Raw genomic sequence first — 27970 nt, 5'->3', positions numbered from 1 at the left:
TTGAATGCTCTTGATCTTTCTTCCCCGACCGCCGACGTTCTCCTTGTTTCCTTCAAGAATAATCTACAAATTATTTGGAATTAATATCCATGGACGCCATTAAGATTAAAGATGTGGACCTTGTAAGCAATCTCCACACTTATAATTTATTTAATTTAAAATAAGATTTCAACTCGTGACATCAAAAACAGGAGAAAATCCCCGTTGAAGAAGTTTTCGCGCATTTAAAATGTTCGAGGGAGGGTTTAACGTCGGCAGAAGCTGCAAAGAGGCTTGAAGCTTTTGGCGCCAATAAACTCGAGGAGAAGAATGAAAGCAAACTTCTCAAGTTTTTGGGATTTATGTGGAATCCTCTTTCATGGGTTATGGAGTGTGCTTATGTTGGCACATGGAGGGGTAATCAATCCAAACAAATTACTACTATCTTTTTTGGAGTATGCTTTTATAATACTATTAGATTATTGCTCATTTGCTTGCTAATTTATTTGAAACTGGATGAATAATCTCTACAGGGCAAACCTCCAGATTGGCAGGATTTCGTCGGCATCACGGTGCTGCTAATTATCAACTCGACCATTAGTTTCATCGAAGAAAATAACGCCGGATACGCTGCAGCTGCCCTTGCTCCAAAAACCAAGGTACAGGACACTATTTTGTTGCATCACTTAACATCCCTCGGTCCTTTAAAACAGAAACTTTTAAATAACACAAGCTTTAATACAAAATTAGTAAAACATGAGTATAATGCATAATTTTACATGACAGGACAAAAATATTTATATTGCATAATTTATGGTGATTAAAAAGGTTTTAAGAGATGGAAAATGGAGTGAGGAGGAGGCATCCATTCATAGTTCCGAGAGACTTGATCTGTGTCAAGCTTGGCGATATCATCCCGGCCGACGCCCGTCTCTTGGAAGGCGACCCTCTCAAGATTGATCAGTCAGCTCTCACCGGTGAATCCATGCCCGTCACCAAAAATCCCAGGGATCAGGTCTACTCCGGGTCCACCTGCAAGCAAGGCGAAATCGATGCCGTCGTTATCGCCACCGGCATCAACTCCTTCTTCGGAAAAGCAGCACATCTCGTTGACAACACCAACAATGTGGGACATTTCCAACAGTGTAGGGTTGCTATGCCTTAAATGCTTAGCCTTACCTCTTTGACTTGGGCATAGCAGCTTTGTCTTCTGAAGATTATGGCTCCTTATTTCTTGCTGAAATAATGCAAGTCATATATGTGGAGATTTGTGAGTGTGTACGTGATATTTTTGGAGCACACATTGTGGACTTTCTCTTCAACCATTTTGCCTATAAAAGGAGCATGGGAGAATGCCTTTGGTGCAGCACCACTACTACTTCATAACAAAGCTTCAAAGGTGTTGACTTCGATTGGAAACTTCTGCATCTGGTCGATTGCCGTGGGAATGCTGATCGAGATCATAGTGATGTACCCTATTCAAAAGAGAGCGTATAGGCAAGGAATCGACAATCTGTTGGTGCTCTTGATCGGTGGGATTCCCATCGCCATGCCAACCGTTTTATCAGTGACGATGGCAATCGGATCCCACCGGCTCTCTGAGCAGGGGGCCATCACGAAAAGGATGACTGCGATCGAGGAGATGGCCGGAATGGACGTGCTCTGCAGCGACAAAACGGGAACTCTCACTCTCAACAAGCTCACCGTTGATAAAAATCTGATCGAGGTCTTTCCAGCCGACTTGGTGATGCCTCCATTGTTAACATGCTCAAAGATCCCAAAGAGGCGAGGGCGGGGATCACGGAGGTGCATTTCTTGCCTTTCAACCCTGTGGAGAAACGGACAACCATCACCTATTATGATTCCAATGGGAATTGGCAACGCTCTACCAAAGGTGCTCCCGACCAAGTAAACACCAACTAATCCTCAATTTCATGACATGTAGTGTATATTTATATTTTTAACTCATTTTTTTTGTAAAGACAAATTGCTTATATTGAAATTATTACTAGATTATTGAATTATGTGGACTCAATGGAGAAGAGTTGAACATGGCTCAAACGATCATCGAAAATTTTGCGAATCGCGGTTGCACGGCAGGTGAGCTATTGATATGGTTATATGTTGTGAGGGTCCATTGATGCATATCCAAACTCATATTAGTATGACATCTTCCAAAAGGCCTTATACTACTTGAGTTTGGGAGTATTCAATATTGCTTGCAATTTTACCTATTTTCCGATATGGGACGTGGTTTGCATCACACCATATATGTAATAAATTGAGTGATTTTCAGTGTGTGCCGGAAAAGACGAAAGAGGGCAAGGGTGGAGCTTGGAGACGATCAAAAGAGCTATTCAACTTGGCGTCAGCGTGAAGATGATAACCGGCGATCAGCTAGCCATCGGCAAGGAGACAGGCCGTCGCCTTGGCATGGGCACCAGCATGTATCCTTCTTCTTCCCTACTTGGTCAAACCCAAGGCGACTCCTCAATGTCCGTTGACGAGCTCATTGAAAAAGCAGACGGTTTTGCCGGAGTCTTTCCCGGTATTTCAATTCTTCAATTAACACCATCTTTTGGAATATTAAAATCCATATTTGTACATGTAGAGCACAAGTACGAGATCGTGAAGAGGCTGCAAGAGAGAAATCACATATGCGGCATGACCGGAGACGGCGTGAACGACGCGCCGGCGCTGAAGAAGGCGGATATAGGCATCGCCGTAGCGGACGCTGCGCGCGGCGCGTCCGACATCGTGTTGACGGAGCCGGGGCTGAGCGTGATCGTGAGCGCCGTGCTGACAAGCCGCGCCATTTTCCAGAGGATGAAAAACTACACCATCTATGCGGTGTCGATCACAATCCGCATCGTCCTTGGATTCGTGCTCATTGCTCTCATCTGGAAATTCGACTTCTCTCCGTTAATGGTCCTCATCATCGCCCTCTTAAACGACGGCACCATCATGACCATCTCCAAAGACAGAGTGAAGCCTTCGCCCGTGCCGGACTCGTGGAAGCTGAATGAGATCTTCGCGACCGGCGTGACGTATATGGCTGCCATGTCCGTCCTCTTCTTCCACCTTGCTGCTCACACTAACTTCTTCTCGGTATTTGATAGGATACATTAGTCTGATATTGTCTACTTTGGACAAAGTCTGCTTTATCTCATTCTCTAATGTGGGATGAGTTTGCAACCAAGAGTATGTGCATTGCAGGGGCCAAGCCAGAAGAAGTTATTGATGGTCTGAATGTGTGGTGGTGTTTTGTAGGATATTTTCGGTGTTAGGTCGATCAGAGGGAGGAGCTGACGGCTGCTGCGCTCTACTTGCAAGTGAGCATTGTTAGTCAGGCTCTCATCTTCGTCACCAGATCGCGAAGCTGGTCGTTCATGGAACGACCTGGGCTCCTGCTCATGACCGCGTTGGTGAGCACTCACATTTTAGTTTGTGGATTGTAAAATATTTTGAGATTAAATAAAATAGGTGGATTGTGATCAGTTGGCTAGGTGGGTGGCGGTATATGCGAATTGGGAGTTTGCAAGGATGAAAGGGATAGGATGGGGATGGGGATGGGGCGGAGCTATTTGGGTGTACAGCATTGTCACCTATTTCCCTCTTGACATACTCAAATTCATCATTCGCTCTGTATTTGATCACAAGGTTGATACCCAAACCCAAAAATTTCCCTCTCGATTTGCTGCCCCCCCAAACCAATGTATTGGGAGATGAAACCTAATTTTGAATTGCCGATGATGCGATGGAATGGACTGTCCATTTGGATATTCAACAACTGGTAAGAAAACCATACTTTTTCAATGACAAAAGGTTTAAGTTTTGGATGATGTCGATGATGGTTGTAGTTTAGAGGAAAATGTGATTCTCAAAGACCAGATGATAATTGCTATATAGAACATTTTTATTTTGGAATCTGTTTGTATGTAAGTTTTCTCCATCATTCACATGTGTTTTTGTCACGATCCTTAATATTAGTATTAAATTTGAGAATAGATTGTTACAACAAAAATAAACACTGGATTGAACCAAAAAGTAAAATTAATTCAATCTTCTACAAACACTACTGGAAAAACATCTCTAAACGACACCAGTAGAGTAGACGTCAACACAAAAAGCATGTATGATATTAAATCAATTACTATTATAACTCAAAATATATTATTACAACAAGAAATAAACACTGGAATGAACAAAAAATAATACTACAACAAGTTAATGGAAAGACATCTCCATAACACTAGCTAGTCTACTTGGTCCAGTTCTTGATTTTGTGGGAACACCCTCTCAGTATTTTCATCGATCCTTCTTCATACATTGTTATTGGTGCATTTTGTGCTTCCATGAGGTTAACTCCAAAGGAAGCAAATCCTCGTTGCAGGAAAGCACGGCTCGAACCAACAGTTTTCCAAGCCAACCATGGTAGAGCAGACCCCTCGCTCCAAGGCCAGTAAACAACCAGTATTTGCAGGAACGGCTTCTATCAATGTACTTATCTATGCAACCCAGAAGAGGAAGTGATCCGTTGGCAGTGACAGGTGGCATCCCCCTCAGCCCTCCAACAGTTCCAGTTACGTCCCACTTTTTTATGGCTGGATACACCGAACATGCTTTTGGGAGAAGCAATTTAACTGCCTCAGAAGCTTCATCAGCTGTAACACCCCTCGAGTAATTCCTTGATTCCCAGTCCCATGTCGATCCCAAATCCATGTGTCGAGCTCCATGGACAGCAAGCCAGGCATCTGACAGAATTGAGGGACTGTGCTGTGGATACTCTTCCCTGCAATGAACAGGCCATTAGTTTTAATACGGATTTATGAAGTTTAAAATATTATTAATGCCTGAAGCTTTCATCCAAGTTTATTCTTGAAATAAGCCAACGAATGGGTAGCATTAAACGTACCTCATATCATCAGGAAGTTGCAGCTTAGCAATGATGCCTCTACAGGCTCTCAGAGGCAGTTTTCCAGAAAGCTCCGGAAGAAATGCTGCCCGGGCTCCAAAGCAGATAATCACTGCATCGTAGTCCCCTGAATAATATGCAATCAGATCTTATTACTATTGAGGGTCAACCGGATCAATACAAGCGAAAAAGACTTCAAGAAACACCATTAACTCAGTCACTCAAAAGCTTATAATCTTAGTGTATGTAGTTATGAGATTATTCCATACATTCATTAGCAAGAAAATAATAAGCAACGTTGTTAGATAATAATTCATGAAGTTATGAGAGAAAATATAGAAATATTTACCAGAAAGTTCGAGCAGAGATGGGATGGATTTCTGGTAAAAATTTAATTCTTTGTTCATATCGCCCAAGGTTGACACACCATTAGCGAGATTTTCACATGCTAGGTAAAGACCCTAGAGATGAAAGATACGAGTCTTAAAAACCATGTTGAACAGAATCCAAACACTTCACTTTTGCTCTTTTTTTCTAACCGTGAGGTAACGTTGAGAGTCAACATTCAGAGCTTCAGGCATGTAAAACGCCACGCCCAGTGGTAGCGATAAATTTGGGACAAGCTTTTGAGCAGCATCCTCATGGATGAGTTCTAGTCTGCAATTGGCAAGATAGTTCTGAGCATTCTACTCATGAAAACAAAATAAATATGCATCAGAGAGAAATCAAACTAAACGTTTCACAGTTAGAAGGTGTTTAGCTGAGCTTATAAGTTTGAAAACACGCTAAAGATGATACAATATTACAAAATTGTCATTGATGATGTACTAATCTCAGTACTCTAATTAATCTGAAGGCTATGATAGGTTCAAACATCATATAAACTCCATTAGCTTCTTCAATAATATAGGAGTTTATAGTTTTAAATACGCCTAGCCAGACACCCATTCGATTTGGCAAAAGTCTTACCTCTGACATTATATTCATGCTCTTTATATTGACAGCTGGCCTCAAGATCCCCCTACACCACACAGGTGAGTGTCAGTTCGAGAGCAAAGCAATTCTTAATGTAAACTAAATGGCAATGGTGTACAATGTAGTGAAAAGTCTTAAAGTAGAACAACCACATGCACCACTATAGATCTAGAACATGCAATCACAAGGTATAAGAAGAGGGAGAAATATGAAAAGAAAGAACAAAACTTTACAAAACAAAATTACCAGAAGAAGAAAACCATGATTAAACACCAAAAAAACCTGACCTACGAGAGGATTGCTGAAAATGGTTAACATGTTGGAATATAAACTAGTAACTATACCTTCCAACTTAGGTCTACACTGTAATAGTTATAAACATTGAATGATATCTAACACAAAAGATCACCAACATGCTCCAAATTACTTATTTAAACATGAAAGAAAACACATGACAAGGAACAAACCTTCTCCTAACTATAACAGAGTCGCCATCTTCCACAATTTCACCTTTTCCCTGATTTACTAGATTAAGAAGTGCTTGTTCAGCAATATTTAAGAGACTCAAACTTTCTTCCCAGCACTCTGCACCGTGCCAAAGAAGCTTGACTGCAAAACGGTGAACTGCTCAGCAAAATAACATTTAAAGCATTTAACCATTTAGGTGCCAATACAGTAAAGAACCGAAGACTGACTCAAAGAAAATATGGACCTTTAGGCGAGTATGGATGAAGAAGCCCACCAGCAATCCCAGATGCACCTCCGCCAACGCCAGCTTCATCATAAATATCAACAGAAAGATGGGAGTCCTTGGAACCATGCTGCAAATACACACTTCCAGCAATTAATGCATTAACAAAGAATTTTAAAATCTTTAATACCACATGCAAAGCATTGCAGCAAATAACAAGCGTTTGAAATCTAAGATAACACAGAGGAAATGGTTATCTTTTGTTCTAGTTCTAATTGTAGTGCTTCATTTTATCTCCTATAATCCTAGTCCTAGTGATATCCTCAAGCTAAATTTGCCCCATATAGCATTTCATAAGAAAAAAAAAGGTTGTTGAAATCATGATTAAACACTTCATTCTTTATTCTCTTTAATTTACTCTTCCAAGATCCCTCCTTTTCTTCTAGCACTTAGTCTTGAAGACTTGAAGTTCCAATACAAATTCAAATTTTGAACTTTGAGAAAAAAATTTCATTTGAATGACAAGCAACACCACCAGATAAAGTATACAAAAATTCAAAAGAGAGAGAGTACTCGAAGCAAATTCCAAGCCACGGATAAGCCAGCAAAGCCAGCGCCAAGAACTGCGTATCTGCAGATTAACCAAAAACAACAGCAGATTAGGAAAAGAGACCTCACTCGGCAAACTTAATGAACAAACAAAGGACCTATTTTTAATACTCATACAGAGAGAAAGTGGGGGGAGGGGTTCACCTGAGGGGTCGTGGGGATACAGTCGAAGAGCAACGCACATACAATGAAGTGATGGGTGTTGAAATTACTGTTGTTTTCCGCCATTTCCAATTGAAGGACAAAATACCTTGGTTTTGCGCTCCCATCTTCGCTGGTTAGGCTATTAAATATCAATACTCAACTCTACTAAAACGAAGGTGATCCGGATCCGCCCTTCCTTAATGGGTCTGGCCACAACCGCCAACATTTCTCATTATACTCGTATATTTTTTCTTTAATAAATTTGTTTTTTTAGAATAGTTTTTTTTTAATGTTCGGCACATCTCCGAAATCCACTAAAATACTATTATACAAATTTATCAAAGTCCTAATCTATTACAATTAGAGAAATGTGCAAGTTCGGACAGCCCTTAAAACAGTCATGCTCGTATTCAAAGGATGTTCGATACGTCAACGAGGATTGGTATGATCTTTAAATAGAAAATTTTTAGATAGATTATTATTGGTAGTATTGTTAAGTTAATTAGTACTACCATCACTAAATACAATAAATTTATATTTAATGAAGATGGTAATTATAATTAAATTATTCATTTATTTTAAATGAGGTATTGTCACATTCACAATGTTAATTTGTGCCACAATGAAATGGGAAGCGCGTCATTGTTTGTCTATGGACGTGAATTTAATTGAAAATTAATGGTTTTGAGTTCTTGAATGTGTTTACTGGTTAATTTTTTTAAAGATTGATTATTGCAGGTATTGTGAATTTGATTAACATTTCTCAATAATTATATACGGTAACTTAACTAAATATATCAATTTTCAGTAATGAAGGTAATATAAATGGTAATTTTATACAAGTTAGTTATGATTAATTCTCTCTTTTCATGTGGTATTGTTGATCGTGGATACATTAATTTGCACTCACCGTGGTCTGTGATAGATTTGCAATACAATTTCAATTCAAACGAATTAATTAATTTTTAAAATATTGGAAAATGCCAAAAAAATCGAATTTGACTCCACATATTAATAGGCACATGATATTGTATCATGAATAGAGTCTGATATATTCATAACATTTAGAGATCGAACTCGCTAAGTTTTATGTCCTTGCGAAAGTAGTAAACCATATCGATTTATACCCTTCGTTGAAGAGATACAGAGCTCAAATAAATTGATAAGACAAATCTCATGGTGAGACATTCATTCTCTGCATCTTACAACAAACATTCTTCTACAATGCAAGATTGAGCTGCAGGAGTTCAGTTCTACCTTGCTATGACTTCAAGCTTTTCTGACAATTACTCGTCTTTCTCGTTTGTATTCCACTTCTTCTCTTTGATGCATAATCAGTAACGCTCTTCTAACCTGTAACAAGCACACACCATGTTCAAGAAGATGTCAGATATATCATATGCCATTTACTAAACTTATTGTAGTTAGTATAATGGCTCTTGACCCTACAATGGATTCATTCAATCCCATTCTAGAAAGCTCGTCGATGAGCCGCCTCTCTGAAATATGGCTTCCAATCCCCATCCGTCTCTTGATCTGGGTTTCCGCTTGCTGCCATTTCAAAAGAGTTTAGCAAGGTGGTGTTGAAGATGGATAAGATTAGGGCAAGGCAAATTGTATCTTACCTTTATCTCATTTGCCATCTCAGGAGTAAGGTTTATATGTTGATTTAACCCAGAACGTGCAGCATCCATTGTAGAGTTGTTGAATAGCCTGATGGCTTCTAGGACGTGGTTATCATTCGCAACGTGAGACCTAGCGTCACAGAGAAGATTCAGCAACAGCTGTTTTAATTCTACTCTATTGTATACATTCATATAATAATAATACTATGTTACAGTTGCAATAACACCAAATACATCTATAGCAAACATTGATTTATCATCTTTGTATACTTGGTATATGCTGAATGTTGTAGCAATATATAATTACCAATTGCAACTACAGATTATGATTATGCAGAACAACGTGAAGCATGAAGTAGAGCGTCAACTTACAGAGTCATTTTTGCAAGTGCTTCACTTAACCTCACTATAGCCTCCAACTGCCTTACTGTAATTGGTATCACAGTAGCCTCACCAGTTTCATTTGCTTGCTTTCTCATATCCTGCAATGAAAACGTACAGCAAGAGAAATTTATACAACATTGTTTGAACTATTTGCAATTTTGCATAGCCATCAAAGTACCTAAAACAGGCCGAAAACCAATCATGAGTCATTAATAGATTTGCAGAAACAGTGAAACCTAATGGAACAGTTGTACTATAGGGAAAAGGAACAAAAAGGAAGAAGAATCTTGAGGTAGACATTTTTTAATAGAAGTTAAATATCACCAAATTTAAAAGGAACACATAAGCTGATTGTCAGACCAAAAAAGTTGTTTAGGAAAAACCAATGAACACACTTGACAAGATTATCAGTGATCTAATAAGAAACAGAATTAGCCCTAGACATGATTATGGTTTTGCAACAAACACCAAGAGTTTAATGGTGTCCCACCATCATAGATTTAATTCAACTAAGGCCATATCTCAAATTTGTATGAGTAGGTTGGGATCAGCATGGTATCAAAACTTAATATCCGATATATCATTTTCATTAATGTTGTGAACCTATTAAAGTACATAGATTTCGTACTCTTCCTATTTCCTAAAATAATATTATTACAATGGCTAATAATAGAATATGTTTGCATCTTTAAGATTTAAGACCAGTATGTCACCTACCTGTCTGATTTTTACGTAGCTCTCCTGCAATCTGGATGCTGCAGACTCTGAAAGGCGAGGACGGCATTCAGTCCGACAATAGTTTATATACCTGCATAAGAAATTTAGAAACTTCAGATGATGAATATCACAAAAGAAAACGTCAAGCTAGATATAAAGGATCTTGATTAAAACCTTTTCAGCCAGTTGTCTTCTTTGATAGTCCTTGTGTCGCTAGTGGTTCCATCAGCTGATGCATGAATTTTGATGATGTGGCTGGCAATATTCTGCAAAGGTATAACATCCGTTAAAGCATAGCATTATTTCATTTGCCTTTATCAGACTGACCTTTGGTTTAACATTCTTAGTAACAATCCACCTTGATATTCAGTAAATATATCTGTAAGTTCCTTGCGTTTTCTTTATATATTTCAGAAATCACATGTATGAGCATATATATCCATGCATGATAAATTTTTTCAAGTTGAATGCTGACTAAGTTGATCAGCAATTTTGTACCTTGTCCTGTGCATACATTCTGATATCTTTAACAATAAAAATTAAATCAAATCTTGATAGAATTGTTGTCTGCAAATCAATGTTGTCTTGAGCAGTCTGAAAAATAAGGAAATCTGTTAGTTTCACCAATTACATCACAAGAACTAAAATGGAAATGATGAAAGAATAAACGAACAATCCACACAAACTAACTTTAAGGTCATCGTAACGCCCAGACGGAGGATTGGCCGCAGCAAGCACAGAGGTCCTTGAGTTGAGTACTGTTGTTATTCCTGCTTTAGCAATGGATATAGTTTGCTGTTCCATAGCTTCATGAATAGCAACCCTAAACAGATATCAATAGTTTGAGCTCTCTACTGGTAAGTGGAACCACGGAACAAGTATCTGATTCTAAGGTCAACCAAATCACAGTGCAATCACCTGTCTTCTGATCTCATTTTATCAAATTCATCTATGCAAACAACTCCTCCATCTGCTAGGACCATGGCACCTCCTTCTAGATAAAACTCCCTCTGTATTAAAGAGGCAGAACCATGACAAAATGCTTCAAATTGCATGATAATTTTTAAAAAAACAGTAAAGAGGAAATATAGCTATGCTCTGCATAATGATTAGGAGCTCAAAACTCACTGTGCTATTATCTCGAATTACAGAAGCAGTCAGACCAGCAGCAGATGAGCCTTTTCCAGAAGTATAAACAGCTATTGGAGCAGTCTTCTCAACAAACTTGAGAAACTACAATGGGATACGACAAAACTCCGAAAACATTTTATACCGCTTTATTTGAAGCAACGAAGATACTTTTTTTTATCTTTTAGATCTCAACATTATTCAAAACAGAAATAGGTAAGTTTGCACAGGGCTAATGATCAAGCACAACATGCAATTGTAACATAGTACATTTCTCACTATAAGGAATCTAGACCAACCTGTGACTTGGCTGTGGATGGATCTCCTAAGAGCAGCACATTAATATCACCTCTTAATCTTACACCATCAGGCAAAGTCTGCATTTTCAAAGGTAGTCTTTAATAGTAATTAAACAAATAAACTAAAACTAATAGGAGAAATAAAAACAAGCTAATATACCTTTCTTGAACCTCCAAACAAAAGGCAGGCAACTGCCTTTTTCACGTCTGCATGGCCAAATATTGACGGGGCAATCTTGGAGCATATTTCTTCATATGCATTAGATTCTGATGCAAATTTTTTGAATTCTTCAATCTGAAGAAAGAGTTAGCATGACACCATACCATTGTCAATGTTGAAACAAGTTTACATTCAAGGTTGAGATTTAGTATCTTATAGATGAAAACCCCAGGCAATTACCTCATCTCTGGTGAAGTTGGTAGGCCCTCGAGAATTAGCCTCAGAAGTTTCCTCTAATCCAACAACACGAATATAGGGCTGCCTAACTGCTACTGCTCCTTTATGACTGCTCAAACAATTCAAAATACATTGATTAACAGTCGACCAGGTTACTTAAATTCTCAAATCATATTAGTGAATTCTTACGAAGCTGATGAGTTGGCAGCTTGAAAGACACTGTATATCCCCATGATCGTTAGTCTTGTTCCAGGAACAATTGTTTGCACAAGATGGCGATCTACAGATAGAAGCATGTTCCTTGGTAATTCTCCAGTGGGGACATCCTTAAATTTCAAGAGTAGAAGACGTGAGTACCACAGGAATAAAACTTTTGGAAACATCTTATTAGTCCCTGAAGTAATTATTCACCTCAGGATTCTCCTGCAACTTTAGCGTCTGTTGATCTACATACTTGCTTTTATCAGGAACCACGAGCCAAGGATCAATTGGGCATGGCTCTTCTCCAGCCTAAAAAAAGTGGAAGGCATTAGAATGCAATTACAATGTTACTAATCCAAAGACTAACACCCAGAAAATGTTGGAGAAATACCTGAGGGGCATGATCACAAGACCGCGGGACAATTGCTCCACCAAGCCCTGGACGACATGGAACAAGCTTCACATTCTTGCAATTCTTACATAATAGTGTCACATATGTAGCCTTTGCCTTAGTCCTTGAGGCAGCTATAACAATCCCAGAAATCTTTACTAGTTTTGAAATATACTGTGCCTGCACACATTTTCGCCAGGATAAAAGAATCAGTACAATGCACACTCTAAACAAGGTAGCATGAATGTGAATGCAACATAAAACATAAAGGTGGCGTGAGGTGATTAACTAACCCCCAACGATCGCATTGATACAGGATCCTGTTCTGACTTCAAGAGCACTTGAACTTCCCCTGGCACCGGCTCCTCCATTTCTCCAGTATCTCCTTGAACCCTAGCTCTGAGACCTGCCAGAACCTCTGCTGCTGCATTTTCAAACTGGTTTGTTTTCCAAATAGCAAAAGAGAGTTGAATAAGTCAGTCCACATATCTAAGTTTATATGCAGATGCATTGTCCGAATTTTAAAGTTGATGCTATCATGCAATAAGAGGAATCAAAGTTTCACATTTCTCTTTGATTGATGCAAATTGTTATCCAGTTTATTGAATGTTTAATTGAGACATACTGAAACTCAATGTCATTTAAGTAGATTAAAATGGGAAATGCCTTGTATGCATAAACGTATGCTTGAAATACTGCCTTAGGGAGGCAAAATGCCGATGCTATTCATACGTGCATATTAGTTGAAATTAAAAGGGATATCAGAATCCAAGGATTAGGTGGAAGAAGAAGAGGACGAATAGCATAAATGTGCTTACCAGTGGGAGATAGTCGGCGGGATTCTGTCGAAGCAATTGGGGAAGGATTTGGTCGGGATCGTAGGAGATGAGGTCGGCGAGATCGACAAGCAGGAATTTGGGGTTGGACAAGAGGGCCTCTCTGTATGGGAAGACGTTGGGCTGGCTCTTGTGCTGGAAATTTCTTATGAATTCCTTGAATTTCTGGAGCGCTTGGTGGCGGTTGGCGGTGTCCGCCTGGTCGCCGCCGCCATGGGGAAATTGCGCTTGATCGCTGTAGTATACTCCACCCTCGTCCCAACCAGACATCTCACTCTCTCTCTCTCTCTCACTTTCACTCTCTCTCTCTACTAACTGGGAGAATGCGCGGTTGTGAGCAGAAGGCGAGGGTTTGAGGGTGGGAAGATGGGTATTTTTTGGCGGGAATGAAATGGCGGGAAAGAATGGAACATGTGACGACAACGTGTGGTGCAAAGCTAAGGTTAAATGGGCCACAAAGAAAAGCCCACAGTTCCTCAACTCAATAGGTCTTAGTTCAATGGGCTATAATTTAATAGCCCACAACTATAATATTTAAACAAAATCCCTCATTTCTCTCTAGGGTTTTTAAACATCTAAAGCCAGAGGCTTAGCTTTTTCCACAGCTAACGAAAATGGTAACCCCTCTCTGTTTCTCGCCCATGATTTCTGTGTGTTTGTATTTTTTGTGCGATATTCTGTTGATCTTTTTTCCATCATGTGTAAATAACCGAACGAAATTGTGAACAGCCGTCGCACAAGACGTTCATGATTAAGAAGAAGCTGGCGAAGAAGCAGAGGCAAAATAGGCCAATTCCTTACTGGATCCGTATGCGCACGGACAACACCATCAGGTATTTTGCTTTTGCTACTTTTCAGTTACTTTTAGAATAAATTATTTTTTGGGGGAATTCAGAGTGATCTTGTTTTTTGTAGGTACAACGCGAAGCGCAGGCATTGGCGCCGTACCAAGCTAGGGTTCTGAGATGCTGCTTGGGAATTTTTTTTTGGATGCTTTGTGTTAATGGGTTTTAGGTTTTTTTGCTTCATTTGTAAACTGAAACCTATCTCCCGAGACAATAGTGTTTTTTATTAAGATAACAAGTTTGAAATTTTGGATTATCTCTGTTTTCTTTCTCTAGTTTGGCTTCCGAATTGACAGCAGTGCCTATGATATTAGTTCTTATTTTCTGCCATTTCGTATAGTGCCTAACATTAATGACGAGTTTGGTTCATTCATGAATTTGCTGTTATTCGTTTGCATGCTTTTATCATACTGCTAAATTTTGATTGTGTTTACTGAAATTTTTTCATCTGTAGTACCCATCATTACTAACAGATCTAAGTTTATTCGTAAATGGATATTTGATTATATAAATTACAATCAATATGTAATAGTAATCACATCTGAATCCTAGGCCATTCCAATTTTGCAATTCAAATGCTGTCAAATGCAATTTTTCATTCATAGTATTTCATAAAATTATAGCAGAAGTCGACTCCATATATCAGAAACTGAAATTCACATTTCAGGGATCAGTAAAAAATTGTAACACCATTCCAGTCGAATGCAATTTTCCTAGAAATAAAGCTGTAGGTTTAATCAAGTGCAGCAACAAAGCTGAACTGTTAACCAAAACAATGAATTATGTAATGCATAGCATGTTCATTGCTTGGGTAGATAATGTGTGCATCCTAATATGTACGTATGTACATTTATACATCTATATATGGATGCAACCTCAAGATAGTTTGGAAACTACATTATTCATGTTTCCCGTTTCACTTGTCACGATTTCTACCCCATGTATACCCTTCATTTTCCAAGTACCACAGTGCAGCATCTGCTGCTGTCTCGGCCGCATCCTTCTTCCTGGCCTGGAGTTCCCCATAGAACTCGAATGACTCATTTGGCAACTCTTCGATTTCCAACATGACCTTGAAACAGAATCTGCAAAAATTGAGAATATGCTGAGATACTCTTCGAAGCAACAGAAAGGAGGTGAGGTTGAACACACTACAAACGTGAAGTAATGGAGTTCATTTGAAACAAACGATAGTTGCAGTTGAAGGATGCCTCAAACACAACACAGAGAAGCAGTAGAAAAGGCTAAAAGTTGTATATTAGTGATTCACACCCATCTTTTTAATAACACAATCGAACAAATAATCTAATATGGGATAGCATCTTTCACACAAAAAGGAAGTTAATAGTTTTAAGTACAGAGACAGAACATTGTAACAACTTACTCCTTCAAGGGACTTGGTCCGATGTCTTGGCAGCACTCAAAGACAGGTGGTCTCCAGCAGTTAGCAGTACATAATTCATATAGACGTGATTTTGCACATACATTGGTGGGAGCACCTAACAGAATTAATTTTGAGTAAGAACGTGACATGATCAGAAATAGAACTTCATAAATCTCACATGTTGGTACCTTTTCCATTCGAGTTTGAGCCATTACTTAGTTTGGCAGCAGGGAGATCACTTCGGAAACTACTGCTTGGGGGTTGTGTAACACAGACTTCTGGAGACTTGCAATGCGAAAGAAGCTCTATAGGTCTGGAAATGGGCTTGGGCTTCAGAGTTGATATATTCCTAACTTCATAATCTTGTGCAACATCATCACTACCAAAATCTTCTACGCCACCAGATTTAGCAGTTCCAGTAGAGGGTGTCTCATCATATCCAATCAATTTGGCTGCCCTCACCTCACTCTTCGTAAGAACTTCCTTCAGTGATGGTGACTTTGTCTTGTAACCTTGAGCCTGCAAGATAAAAACAGGAAAGAATAAAGGGGCAATAATCAGAACGTTATATTGTTACACCTTGTGTAGAATGAATTTTTGAAATCTACTTTTATCCGAGGTACACAAGTTGAAGTCATCGAAGATCTGAATCTCCTAAGATGCATAACTATTGAACTATCATCCTGTCATCTAAGATGAATAACTGTAGACATATCATACTGCCATTTATCTGATATCAGCTTACGGTCACAGCTCTGTGCTGGTCTAAAAGACATTACCATATAATCAGAGATTTCAGCCAGTCCGATTTGTGCACAGCTAATTTCTCATTTTAGATCTGCTAAAGCCTAAAAGTGAGGCCTATAATGCCATCCCTTAGTCCTTGGAAAATACTCCATATAACATAGTATTACAGAAACAAATCACGTATTAAGGGAAAGCAGAAGAAAAAGCAACTAGATTTGTTTTAAAAAAAAATCAAAAAGATTGATTACCTTCAAAGATTCAAATAACTGTCTTGCAGCCACTCTTTTGGCAGCTTTTCCACTGATGTTGATAGCCAAAGCTGAGGCAGAAACATTTTTATCATCCACTTTAGCTTCAACTCTAAATTTGTTGTCTTTCTTTGATGAAGAAAACTGCAGGTCCCAGTTATAGGATTGGGAAAGTTCATAAATTTCTCTCAGAGGATTGCATTCCAGCTTCGAAATACTAACAATAGGGTCCAGCAAGAAGAGCATCGTCTTCCAGACGAGTTCCAAATTGAACCCTGTGTCAAGAAATAGGGCACCTGTAAAAGACTCCACTAAGTCGCCAAGGGCCTGAAGAATTACCAATTAAGGCACAACCAAATCAGTTTTTGTTTCTTCAATAAATACAAGGATATGTAAAGTTTCATAAGAAAACAACCACTATACCAATTGAATCCATAAAATAATATTGAAGATTATGGTATAGAAAGATAATATAACAATTTTTTTTCTTCTTCGTTTAAGTAGCAGCTATTTCAGTAGTTTTCCATACGTTGCAAATGATTCCACAATCTAAAGTTTGGAGATTCTCAATTTCTCACCATGCTACTTATTGGCTCAGTTCACAAAGTAATGTGAGAGGGTGTCACACCATTTCACATACATCACACATTGTGAGACTTATACTTAAGAAATTTCTTACAGATATGCATGCTACAAATTTGAGAAAATAACAGTTTGAGAATTACCATCCAGATGATGTCATGGAGCTTTTCAACACAACTCGTAGAAGATACGGCCCTTTTATGAATGGTAACAAGTAAAGTAACTGATTAAAATATTGAACAAGTGACTCTCAGCATATGAGGCACTGCTAAGGAACAACAGATAGAAGCAAAACCCTCAAAGTCAAGTTAGACTCTGTTTTGAAAACCCACAATGCTAACCCCAAATTAACCTTACCCCAGACAATTTCTAAACATTCCTACCTATGCTTAATGATTCTTCTATTTCTTCCAATCCAGAAAGACCTACTCAGCTCACTAGTCAGTGGCAATACTGTCTTATTTGCTAACTAAGCTCCCCTGATTAGAGAGAAATAGATCGGTGATTGAACATTGTAGTACGCATTATATACCCAGCTCCATATTAATATAGAAAAATGTTTATCTGCATACTTTAGCCCATCATCTTTCACCTTATCTTACAGATACTCATGATTACAGCTTTTCTCCAAGGAACTACAGATCTATTAAGAATGAACAACAGCTATTCAGACACAGCTAAGGAACAAGAGGATTACAGAATAGTGGAAAGCATGCATAAAGTGTAATAATGGAGTGCTCATTTCAGTTGGAAGAAGCTCGGCCAGAAAGGAGTTCGGTAAGCTCGGCTTACCGAGCTGGAACTAGCTTGGAAGAACTAGCAGAAGAAGAAGGAAGCTCGGCTTTGAGTTCGGCTTTGAGCCGAGAAGACAGTTGGTCTTGAGCCGAGAAGCAAAGGAGTTCGGTTTGTGAACCGAGAAGGGAGCTCGGTTGTGAGCCGAAGAGAGTGCTCGGTTGTGAGCCGAAAAGAAAGTTCGGTCTTGAGTCAAGAATAGAGTTCGTCTTGAGCCGAAAAAGAAGAAGCAACAGTTCGGTCTTGAACCGAGAAGGAAGTTCGGCCTAGAGAAACTAGCCGTTGGTGCAGCAGTTAGTTAGCCGAGATGTAGCAGTTATTCTTCTTGCTTTCTTGATTCTTCTTGTAGTTAGTTAGTAGCAGTTGCTACTTGATTGTAGAGCTTTAAATAGCTCAAAACCATGTACGTAGTTAGTAGTGAAAATCAATAAAGAGTTTTCAAGTTTTCTCTCCAAGATTACCATCTTCGATACTCTAAGTGTGAGTGTGTGTTCTTCTGCATTGTGAGTTATCATACAACTGTGAGTGTGTGTGTGATTCACCTGAGTGTGTGAAAGTCTTGTGCGTATTGAATCCCAACAAGTGGCGCCGTCTGTGGGAAGGGGATATTGAAGCTGATTTGCAGAGGATCAAACGGTTTCAGAGATGGCAGCAAGGCTTGATGCAGAAAAGTTCACAGGCAAGAATGATTATAGCCTGTGGAAGATGAAGATGAAGGCGGTCTTGATTCAACAAGGCTTGGCCGCAGTTCTTGCAAATACAGAAGAGAAAGGAAAGGCTCCAATGCTTGATGATAAAGCTCAGGCAAAGATGGAGGAGATGCAGCTCAAGGCACATTCTGCAGTGATTCTGTGCCTTGGGGATAAGGTCTTGAGGGAAGTTCAAGAAGCCAAGACTGCGGTGGAGATCTTGAACAGGTTAGATGAAGTTTACCTGGCAAAATCTTTGGCTAACCGGCTGTATCTCAAGAAGAGGCTCTATGCCTATAGTTTTTCTGGTGAAAAATCTATCATAGAGCAGTTGGAGGAGTTCAATAAGATCATTGATGATCTGGGCTCTGTGGATGTTAAAATTTCAGATGAAGACAAGGCCATTCTTACATTGAATGCCTTGCCTAGCTCGTATGACCAGTTGAGTGATGCAATTATCTATGGCAGAGATAAGCCTATCACCTATGCAGAAGTCTACTCGGCCTTGATGGCTAAGGAACTCCAGAAGACTACCAGCAGAAGCTCTGCAAGCTCCAATGTTCAAGCTGCAGAGGCCTTGAATGTGAAGAAGTTCAAAAAGCAGAACTTCAAGAAAAAGTTTGAGGGCTCTAAACCCTCAAGTTCTGATGCTCAGAAGGAAACCAGAGCATGTTTTTGGTGCAAGAAACCAGGGCACTTGAAGAAGGACTGCCATGCCTGGAAGAGAAAACTAGCCTCTGAGGGCCACAACACTTCTGATTGTGTAGAGAGTACTGATCCCCCTGCTCAACTCATGAATGTAAGTGATAATGGGATCAGTCACAGGTGGATAATGGACTCAGGGTGCAGCTTCCATATGTGCCCCAACAAATCTTGGTTTCATGATCTTCAGGAAGCATCAGGGACTGTAGTTCTTGGAAATAACCATGTGTGTCAGATCAAAGGGATAGGGAAAGTGAAGCTAAGTTTGCAAGATGGCTCTATAAAGATCCTAACTGGGGTGAGGTATATTCCGGAAGTGAAAAGAAATCTCATCTCATTGGGAATGCTGGAGGAGAAAGGGTTCACCATATTGATGAGTCAGGGAAAGATGCTTGTGAAATCTGGGAATGCAGTGATGATGGAGGCTGACAGAGAGCACATTCTCTATTATCTGAAGGCTAAGGCTGTTGATGGAGAAAGCAATGCAGTGTCAGATGATTCCATAATGCTATGGCACAAGAGATTGGGCCATCCAGCAGAAGGAAGCTTGAAAGAACTCATCAAGAAGGGCCTGATCTCTGGAGATTTCAACAAGATGGACCCCTGTGAGCAGTGTATACTTGGAAAAGCAAAGAAGGCACCCTATCCTACAGGTATTCACTCTTCTACAGCCCCATTAGACTACATACATAGTGATCTCTGGGGCCCTTCACCTGTAAGCTCAATTGGTGGTGGGAAATACTACCTTGCTATTATTGATGACTACACTAGGAAACTGTGGGTGTATATACTGAAAGAAAAATCAGAGACATTCACAAAATTCAAGATATGGTGTAAAGAGGTGGAGCTAGAGAAGGGAAGGAGTGTTAAATGCCTAAGAACTGACAATGGCTTGGAATTCTTGTCTACTGAGTTTGATCTGTTTTGCAAAGAGAAGGGTATGAAGAGGCACCGCACTGTTCCTGGTAACCCCCAGCAAAATGGTGTTGTGGAGAGGATGAATAGGACTATCCTAGAGAGAGTAAGGTGCTTGTTACTCAGTTCTGGTCTGAGCAACAGATTTTGGGGAGAGGCTGTGTATACAGCAGCCTATCTCATAAATAAGTGTCCATCTACTGCCCTTAAGTCTGAGACTCCTGATTACATGTGGTATGGAGCCCATAGTGACTACTCAAAATACAAGGTGTTTGGGTGTGCAGCCTATGCTCATGCTAGGCAAAGTAAGCTTGAGGCTAGGGCTCTAAAATGCATATTGCTGGGGTATCAGAGGGGTGTTAAGGAGTATAGGCTCTGGTGCATTGAGCCTGGTAGGCAGAAGGTGGTGGTGAGTAGGGATGTTGTGTTCTTGGAGGATCAGATGCCATACTTAAAAAGGAAGCTGGACTCCAATGAAGTTGAGAGTGATTTCCTCAAGGTGGAGCCAGTGGGACTTTGCCAAGGAGCAGGTGAAGCCTCTGACTCAGAAAGTGAGTCTGAACCAGAGGATGATGGTGCTCTAGCTCGAGGTAGAAAAATTGATGAGCCTACAGCAGATTCTGCCAGAGAGTACCAGATAGCAAGAGATAGAGGCAGAAGAAATACAAGACCACCTGAAAGGTTTTCTGATGTGGTCTACTATGCACTTTGTGCTGCTGAGGGCATTGATATTGCAGATCCTCTCACATATAAAGAAGCCATGAAGAGTAAAGACAGAGAAAGGTGGATTGAAGCCATGAATGAGGAAATGGAATCTTTACTCAAGAACAAAACATGGATTTTGGTGGATAAATCCAGACTGACTACAGATGGAAAAGAAAGGAGGCTGATCAGTTGTAAGTGGTTGTTTAAGAAAAAGATTGAGACCACTGATAAAGATAGAATCAGATTCAAGGCAAGGCTGGTGGCTAGGGGCTTCACACAGCAAGAAGGAATTGATTTCAATGAAGTATTTGCTCCAGTTGTTAAGCACACTTCGATTAGGATCTTGTTGGCAGTTGTGAACCAGCTAGACTGGGAGCTACAACAGCTTGATGTGAAGACAGCCTTCCTCAATGGGGATCTAGAGGAGACTATCTTTATGGAACAGCCAGAGGGCTATGTGAAGACTGGAGAAGAAGGCAAGGTGTGCTTGCTACAGAAAAGTCTTTATGGACTTAAGCAAAGTCCTAGACAGTGGAATAAGAAGTTTGATGCACAGATGAAGAAGATTGGCTTCTCCAAGTCAGAATATGATGATTGTATTTACATCAAGAAGGCAGGCAGGACTCCCATTGCCTACCTATTACTCTATGTGGATGATATGCTACTTGCAGGTCCTTCTATGACAGAAATTCAGAAAGTTAAACAAGATCTGAAGTCGAGCTTTGAAATGAAGGATCTAGGAGAGTCAAGGAAGATCCTAGGCATACATATTCAGAGAGATAGAGGCTGCAAGAAGCTGTGGATGCTGCAAACTGATTATATTGACAAAGTTATGCAGAGATTCAGAATGGAGAATGCTAAACCTGCCTCAACACCCTTGTCCCAGAGTTTCAGATTATCAAAGGAACAAGCTCCTAAAACTAAGCAAGAGGCTGATGAGATGGAGGCTATCCCTTATGCTAGTGTTGTTGGGAGTATCATGTACACTATGATTTGTACAAGACCAGATCTTGCTCATGCTATCTCAGTGACTAGCAGATACATGGCAGACCCGGGGAAGGAGCATTGGAATGCTCTTAAATGGATATTGAGGTACATGAAGTCAACTAAGGACTGGGGGATTGTGTTCAATGGCTGGGAAGGTGGATCTGAGGAGGTTGTGCAGGGGTATTGTGATGCAGACTATGCTGCAAATCTGGACACCAGAAAGTCTCAAACAGGTTATTTGTTCACCATGTTTGGAACTGTGATCAGTTGGAAATCAGGTCTGCAGAGTGTAGTTGCTCTCTCAACTACAGAATCAGAGTATATAGCTCTCACTGCAGCTGTACAGGAGAGCTTTTGGATCCAGGGAGTAATTTCTGATTTTGGTTTTGACCAAGAAACAATGGTGATTCATTGTGACAGCAGCTCAGCTATATGCTTGGCTAAACATCCGGGTTTCCATGAAAGGAGCAAGCATATAGACATAAAGTTGCACTTTATTAGAGATGAGATTGAAAGGGGAAGGGTGAAGGTGGTTAAGATTAACACCTTGCACAATCCGGCAGATATGCTAACTAAATCTCTAAGTAGAGACAAGTTTGATCATTGCAAGAAGTTGATCAATGTTTGTGCAAGAACTGAGATGAGCCCTCAGGTGGAGAATTGTAATAATGGAGTGCTCATTTCAGTTGGAAGAAGCTCGGCCAGAAAGGAGTTCGGTAAGCTCGGCTTACCGAGCTGGAACTAGCTTGGAAGAACTAGCAGAAGAAGAAGGAAGCTCGGCTTTGAGTTCGGCTTTGAGCCGAGAAGACAGTTGGTCTTGAGCCGAGAAGCAAAGGAGTTCGGTTTGTGAACCGAGAAGGGAGCTCGGTTGTGAGCCGAAGAGAGTGCTCGGTTGTGAGCCGAAAAGAAAGTTCGGTCTTGAGTCAAGAATAGAGTTCGTCTTGAGCCGAAAAAGAAGAAGCAACAGTTCGGTCTTGAACCGAGAAGGAAGTTCGGCCTAGAGAAACTAGCCGTTGGTGCAGCAGTTAGTTAGCCGAGATGTAGCAGTTATTCTTCTTGCTTTCTTGATTCTTCTTGTAGTTAGTTAGTAGCAGTTGCTACTTGATTGTAGAGCTTTAAATAGCTCAAAACCATGTACGTAGTTAGTAGTGAAAATCAATAAAGAGTTTTCAAGTTTTCTCTCCAAGATTACCATCTTCGATACTCTAAGTGTGAGTGTGTGTTCTTCTGCATTGTGAGTTATCATACAACTGTGAGTGTGTGTGTGATTCACCTGAGTGTGTGAAAGTCTTGTGCGTATTGAATCCCAACATAAAGCTATAATAGTTTCTTATTCTGCAGGCATAAGGATAAAAAAAAACCACAAACAGAAGGAATGTACACCTTTGGACATGCTTTCTCTTCTATATGCTCTTTCTCCGTTCCTGATTTACCAGTGTTAACGTATTTGTCTATTGCTTCTCGGAGAACACTAGAATCACAAATCATATATTTGTGAAAGGACCATTTTCCAGCTACATCAGCAAATGAAGTGTTGTTCACGCATGCTGATCTCAAATCTGTTAAATGGCCAGGTTTTAAGCTTGGATAGACAGAATACAGATAGGAAGTGATCAAATAATCCAAGACGGCATCTCCAAGGAACTCAAGTCTCTGGTTGAAGTAAATGCAATATGTATTAGCACCAAAGATTGAAACATAAATGAAACATTAACACTTTACTGGCATTGACAGTGGAGTGGACATCGGTAGTACCTGGTAGCAACCTCCCAAAAGATTGTTGAAAGATGGATGAACAAATGCCTGAATGAGCAAACCCTTATGGGAAAATTTGTAACCTACCAGATTTTCAAGGGCTTTAACATCAATCTCACTCGAAAGAGGAAGAAATGACTCACTGGCAGAGCAGATATTATCAATTTTTGGGAGAGTAAAATCTACTTCTACACCAACCCACTTAAGAAATGCAGTTGCTGATTTAAACCCACTATCTACTATAAAAGCTCCTGTAAGTGCCTCAAGAGCATCAGCAATTGTCTTGTTGTATAACCAGTGATGACATTTGTTGCATCTAACTCCAGAATTTTTGTCATTGTTCTTGCTATAATCTGAGTGAATGTGCTCCTGAGTTTCCTTTGTGCAATTTAAAGGGCACGGACGACCAAATGCATAGAATTTGTCGGGCTCAAATGATTGATCTCGAATGTAGACCTGGAGTTGTATTTTAAAATGCAAAAATGTATTCAGCATAAAGAAAATTCTTGAAAATTTATTGAAATTGTAATTTGAACATGATCAGGACACATTAATGAAATTGTGATGGCTACTTAAAACAATTAACCCCTTTTAACAGTCAAAGTATTAACACTTTGAAGGTCATTCAACAATGTCATACAGGCTACTCACCAAAGAGTTTTGGGTTTTATCAAATGATTCCCAACAAAAATACTTTATACTCCCTCCATCCCAAGCTACTTGATACATATTCCATTTTGGGTTGTTCCAAGGTACTTGCTTCATTTCCTTTTTTGGCAAAAACTTTATCATCTCTCTTCGTTTCCTTTATTCTCTCTTACTTTATTCCCTTTCATACTTTATTCTCTCTTAATTTATCCTTTAAACATCAATTTCAAAATCCAGTGCCCAAAAGAAATGCATCAACTAGATTGAGAAGGAGGGAGTATTAAACTATAATATTTCTTTCAATATCAGAAACTGCTACTTTGAAGAACATAATACTTTCATGAAAAGCCACTAAATAATAATTAAAACTCATCTAACAATTCCAAAAACCAGTGCCACCAAAGGGAAACTTTCTCTCGGACAGACGGGGTAGTTCTCAGTGTTTTGTGCCATGATTTGAAAATTGGGTGTTTCCATACGTGATTTTCTGATCTTTCCTTATTCTTCCAATTAACCATACATATATACGTTAATCATATAAAAGAACTCTATATCCTTAGTCAACACGACCTATTGTTTTATCTTGTTGTCTGGGTGTATTGGTATCTAGTACTATATGGTTTTTTCAGGGAATAAACCACTGTAGGATTACAGTAGTGACTGTAGGATTACACAAGTGACGGAAATAACTCTTTGATTTACCTTTTTTTACTTCAATTATATCAGTCATCACCATTTTTCATGTTTCATATAGACTAGCATATCAATCATGCACGCTTTAATCAGAAACTCAAGGAAAGAAATATGACATGGTCAGTCATACTACACATGCCTTAGCTATTAACCTAAGGTTATGCATGAAACCTAACTAAACGAATGACTTTATTGCTTAGGCTCACAGACCTGTTTGAGCTTAACATACTAACACACTAAGGCAGATAAATATCCAAAAACCAATAAATAACTTCAGAAAAACCATACTCTCCAAGTTCAACTGTTTCTACTTCCAGATTCATCTTATATGATTTAGGATTTCTCGGCAAGTCCTTGTACCCACAGTAACAACAGTTTTTTTTTCCTTCTCAATATGGGTAGAAGTAGAAAAAGGTACCCAAAATCGGACTTCTTTTTAAATCTGGGTAGACGAGTTTGTAACTCGCATCTAGAGTGAAGACGTGAGCCTTAGTCGTGTCTTAGCGTAAGACGCGAATTGGACTCACGTATCTAGCCAAGCTTTGCTGCCAAAAATTCAGACGCGACGCATGACCCTTGCCGTGAAGCGCATGGACCGTGCGTGCACTTTAGGAAAGACGTGTTTGTAACTCGCATCTCTCCATGCCTTGAAACACATAGCATCATCTCTTCCTATCATTTTATATTTTGTATTTCATCTAAAAAAAATTCACAAACCCAACGCAAATTTCAGCATTTTAGGTATGTTTCAGGATGCTATTTTTCATATTATTTACATATTAGTGATTTTCACCCTGAAAGCTCTTTTTAAGTTCACCACACAGAAACACCTCCTTTCCTCCCCTTCTTCAACCCCACTCCCTCAGTCTGCCCCCACCATACAGCACACCAACTCCAGCAACATCTTTTAATTTGAATTGCTCTGGAACACAAAAGCATAAACAAGTAGATTGTATCCCACCACCTCTTCTATAATATTTCATTGGTGGTTCTTCAAGTACAGGAGTTTTACAGATTTCATGCATGAGTCTTCCGATTTTCTAAATGATTAAAGCGGTTCTGCCAAATCTTGGTTTTCGCCAGTTCTCACTAGTTCTTCCTACTATGATGGCTTTGACTGGTTATTTTTTGTTAACTTGCAGATTCAGTAATATTGATTAATTTGACTGGCCAATAATTGTGCGAGCTTAAAATGGATACTCTTCTATATCAGTTACCTGTAACTTCTTCGCCGTTGCAAGCTTGAGTAGATTAGAATTGTTCACGATGTTGGAACGTCTTCTAGTTAGTTGCCCTTCATCTAAAGCATCATGCTTAAGGAATAGACATCTGCCAACCGCAAACTTAAGAAATGCATCTCCAAGCACTTCAAGTCTTTCAAGAGAAAAGCTTTCAGAGCATTTCTCTGTTGTGAGTGCTTCAAGAACCTGAACCAGTTTTAAAGAATTATTAGCACATCTGAAATATAAGTATGTGTTTCAGGGAAACTGGATGTGATGCATGAAAATAAATTTAACTGTATAAGGGTAAGAATGTAAATACACGGTCAACATGGTTCAATGATACAATTAATTAATCCTGTGAATCCTTACACGAGCAGTGGTAACTTCAGCTCCCTCTGGGAAAGATTCAGCTAATTTTTCCTTCAACTCAATGGCCACAAGTAAGCTTTCAAGCCGGTGCATGATTGATGGTAACAGAGACAATGAACTCCCAATATCTTTAGAGAAACCAATAACTTTCAACTGACAAATCTCAGGAGGCAATTCAAAAGAGTGTTCCTCCTTTTCTCGCCATTCTTCTGAAATTAAGTGAGCAAATGATTCAACATGTTCAATATATAAGTAGACAAAGGTAAAGAGGCAAAAAACAAAGAAGTCAATGCAGAAATGTGAATGAAAAAACATCAACAATTAATGGAAACATATAAATGAGGCGCACACATGACTGTCGTATACTTTTTACCAAAGCTTTAGCAGATTGATCATCTCTTAAGGATGTATCTTCTTAACATATAATAGTGATGTAGCTTATTTGTATAGAGATATATTTACATATATAAGAAAGCTACCAGCACAGCCTAGTTCTACTTCTAGTACAGAAATCAAACAAAGCTCTAAGTCAAGCTATCATAAATGTCCTTCAGTACAGAAATCAAACCATACAGTTACGCAATTCACCGATCCTTAAGGCTATGATATGAGATTGAATCATAATCAGAACAAGCATGAGAAATCACATGCTGTAGAAAGCTACTCAGACAAGCAGGAATGCAAGTTAACTTTCCCACCTTTTGGCTTCTAAGACTCTTCTGCTTTTGTCAGTATACTATATACACTTTAGAACTCCCCACAATACCATAAACATATTGACCCTAGAGAAGAAAAATATAATACAATGAAAGAACACAAAAATTTGATGTACTCCCACCCAGTAACAGTCATAAGTCAACTAACATATTCAAACTCAGGAAAACATGCCAACACAACTAAAATGCAAATATATTTTATTTCTTAATGGGGCTTAACTCAATTCAGGGTACATAACAATGAATTAGATATATATAAATGAAATATACCTGTAAGTTTTTTCTTTCTCAATAAATTCTCCAAGAGAAAAAGTTGTTTGGCTTTCAAAACAGGTTGATCGGGGTATGCAAGATGAATATCAAACCTATAAAGTAAAAGTTGACCAGTTACATTATCAGAAAATTAAAGAACACTCAGAGCACATAGATCATGCAACAGTTCAACCATGTTACGTCCCAAAATAGAGATCTAGAATCACAAACAAGAAAAAGCATTGAGATGACCAGGAAAAAATCATCTAACTATGCTCAGTTATCTTCAAGCATGTGGAAATCAATCTATGGATAGCATGAGAATGTGTGCATGCAAACCCTCGACAGAGTCCTAATTAATAGAATATGGTTTCATAGTAATTCATCAATCTCAAGCCTCTACTCTATATTTGATCACCCAGTTGTG

General features: G+C 39.2%; 3 protein-coding genes and 1 pseudogene across 7 annotated transcripts in view; 1 reads left to right on the top strand and 3 right to left on the bottom strand.

Moving 5' to 3' along the window:
* The first annotated feature begins 80 nt into the window (after nt 1-80).
* LOC121751559 lies at nt 81-3836 on the top strand (annotated as a pseudogene).
* Nucleotides 3837-4115: 279 nt separating this feature from the next.
* LOC121750365 (putative thiamine biosynthesis oxidoreductase ThiO) lies at nt 4116-7478 on the bottom strand. Of its 2 annotated transcripts, none has more exons than XM_042144887.1 (9): nt 7314-7478; nt 7134-7191; nt 6582-6690; nt 6337-6493; nt 5864-5915; nt 5434-5580; nt 5244-5355; nt 4895-5021; nt 4116-4771 (listed from the first exon to the last, which is right to left on the bottom strand). In XM_042144887.1, the coding sequence occupies exons 1-9, from the start codon at nt 7436-7438 to the stop codon at nt 4312-4314; spliced, it is 1347 nt and encodes a 448-aa protein (XP_042000821.1). In that variant the 5' UTR covers nt 7439-7478; the 3' UTR covers nt 4116-4311. The 2 variants fall into 2 exon arrangements, with proteins under 2 accessions (XP_042000821.1, XP_042000822.1); XM_042144888.1 differs by having other exon boundaries at nt 6337-6478.
* An 832-nt stretch (nt 7479-8310) lies between these two features.
* On the bottom strand, nt 8311-13800 carry LOC121753231 (DNA replication licensing factor MCM5-like). The gene is made up of 18 exons (XM_042148442.1): nt 13274-13800; nt 12749-12892; nt 12456-12635; nt 12275-12373; nt 12053-12189; nt 11867-11972; nt 11627-11761; nt 11467-11544; nt 11168-11272; nt 10958-11049; nt 10730-10862; nt 10538-10633; nt 10214-10305; nt 10040-10130; nt 9311-9420; nt 8939-9068; nt 8763-8864; nt 8311-8666 (listed from the first exon to the last, which is right to left on the bottom strand). The coding sequence occupies exons 1-18, from the start codon at nt 13559-13561 to the stop codon at nt 8583-8585; spliced, it is 2202 nt and encodes a 733-aa protein (XP_042004376.1). The 5' UTR covers nt 13562-13800; the 3' UTR covers nt 8311-8582.
* Nucleotides 13801-14776: 976 nt separating this feature from the next.
* LOC121752081 (dicer-like protein 4) overlaps nt 14777-27970 on the bottom strand; it is a 37749-nt gene continuing 24555 nt past the window's right edge. The window contains exons 17-25 of one of the 4 annotated variants that reach the window (XM_042146960.1): nt 27562-27656; nt 26576-26784; nt 26201-26410; nt 23643-24098; nt 23271-23540; nt 16516-16842; nt 15709-16039; nt 15521-15635; nt 14777-15221 (exon numbers count right to left, since the gene is read on the bottom strand). In XM_042146960.1, coding sequence (XP_042002894.1) covers nt 15053-15221; nt 15521-15635; nt 15709-16039; nt 16516-16842; nt 23271-23540; nt 23643-24098; nt 26201-26410; nt 26576-26784; nt 27562-27656 — 2182 coding nt within the window. In that variant the 3' untranslated portion in view covers nt 14777-15052. Of the gene's footprint in view, nt 15222-15520; nt 15636-15708; nt 16040-16515; nt 16843-17240; nt 17293-23270; nt 23541-23642; nt 24099-26200; nt 26411-26575; nt 26785-27561; nt 27657-27970 lie in introns of those variants that run through there. The other 3 variants (XM_042146961.1, XM_042146963.1, XM_042146962.1) reach the window with 3 other exon arrangements.

Source organism: Salvia splendens, chromosome 10 (assembly GCF_004379255.2).
Source record: "Salvia splendens isolate huo1 chromosome 10, SspV2, whole genome shotgun sequence".
Classification (NCBI taxonomy): Eukaryota; Viridiplantae; Streptophyta; class Magnoliopsida; order Lamiales; family Lamiaceae; genus Salvia; species Salvia splendens.
Note: the sequence above shows the minus strand (reverse complement) of the source record. Positions and strands in the feature narration are given on the sequence as shown.

Coding starts and splice junctions, on each gene's coding strand:
- LOC121753231 (XM_042148442.1), bottom strand. CDS start 13,561: ATGTCTGGTTGGGACGAGGGTGGAGTATACTACAGCGATCAAGCGCAA. Junction 10,634..10,729: donor GGCGTTACGATGACCTTAAA/GTTAGTTTGTGT, acceptor CTTATTTTTCAG/ACTGCTCAAGACAACATTGA. Junction 9,421..10,039: donor GCTACGTAAAAATCAGACAG/GTAGGTGACATA, acceptor TTTTCATTGCAG/GATATGAGAAAGCAAGCAAA.
- LOC121750365 (XM_042144887.1), bottom strand. CDS start 7,438: ATGGGAGCGCAAAACCAAGGTATTTTGTCCTTCAATTGGAAATGGCGG. Junction 5,916..6,336: donor TCTGTTATAGTTAGGAGAAG/GTTTGTTCCTTG, acceptor TGTGTGGTGTAG/GGGGATCTTGAGGCCAGCTG. Junction 5,356..5,433: donor ACTCTCAACGTTACCTCACG/GTTAGAAAAAAA, acceptor TTTCATCTCTAG/GGTCTTTACCTAGCATGTGA.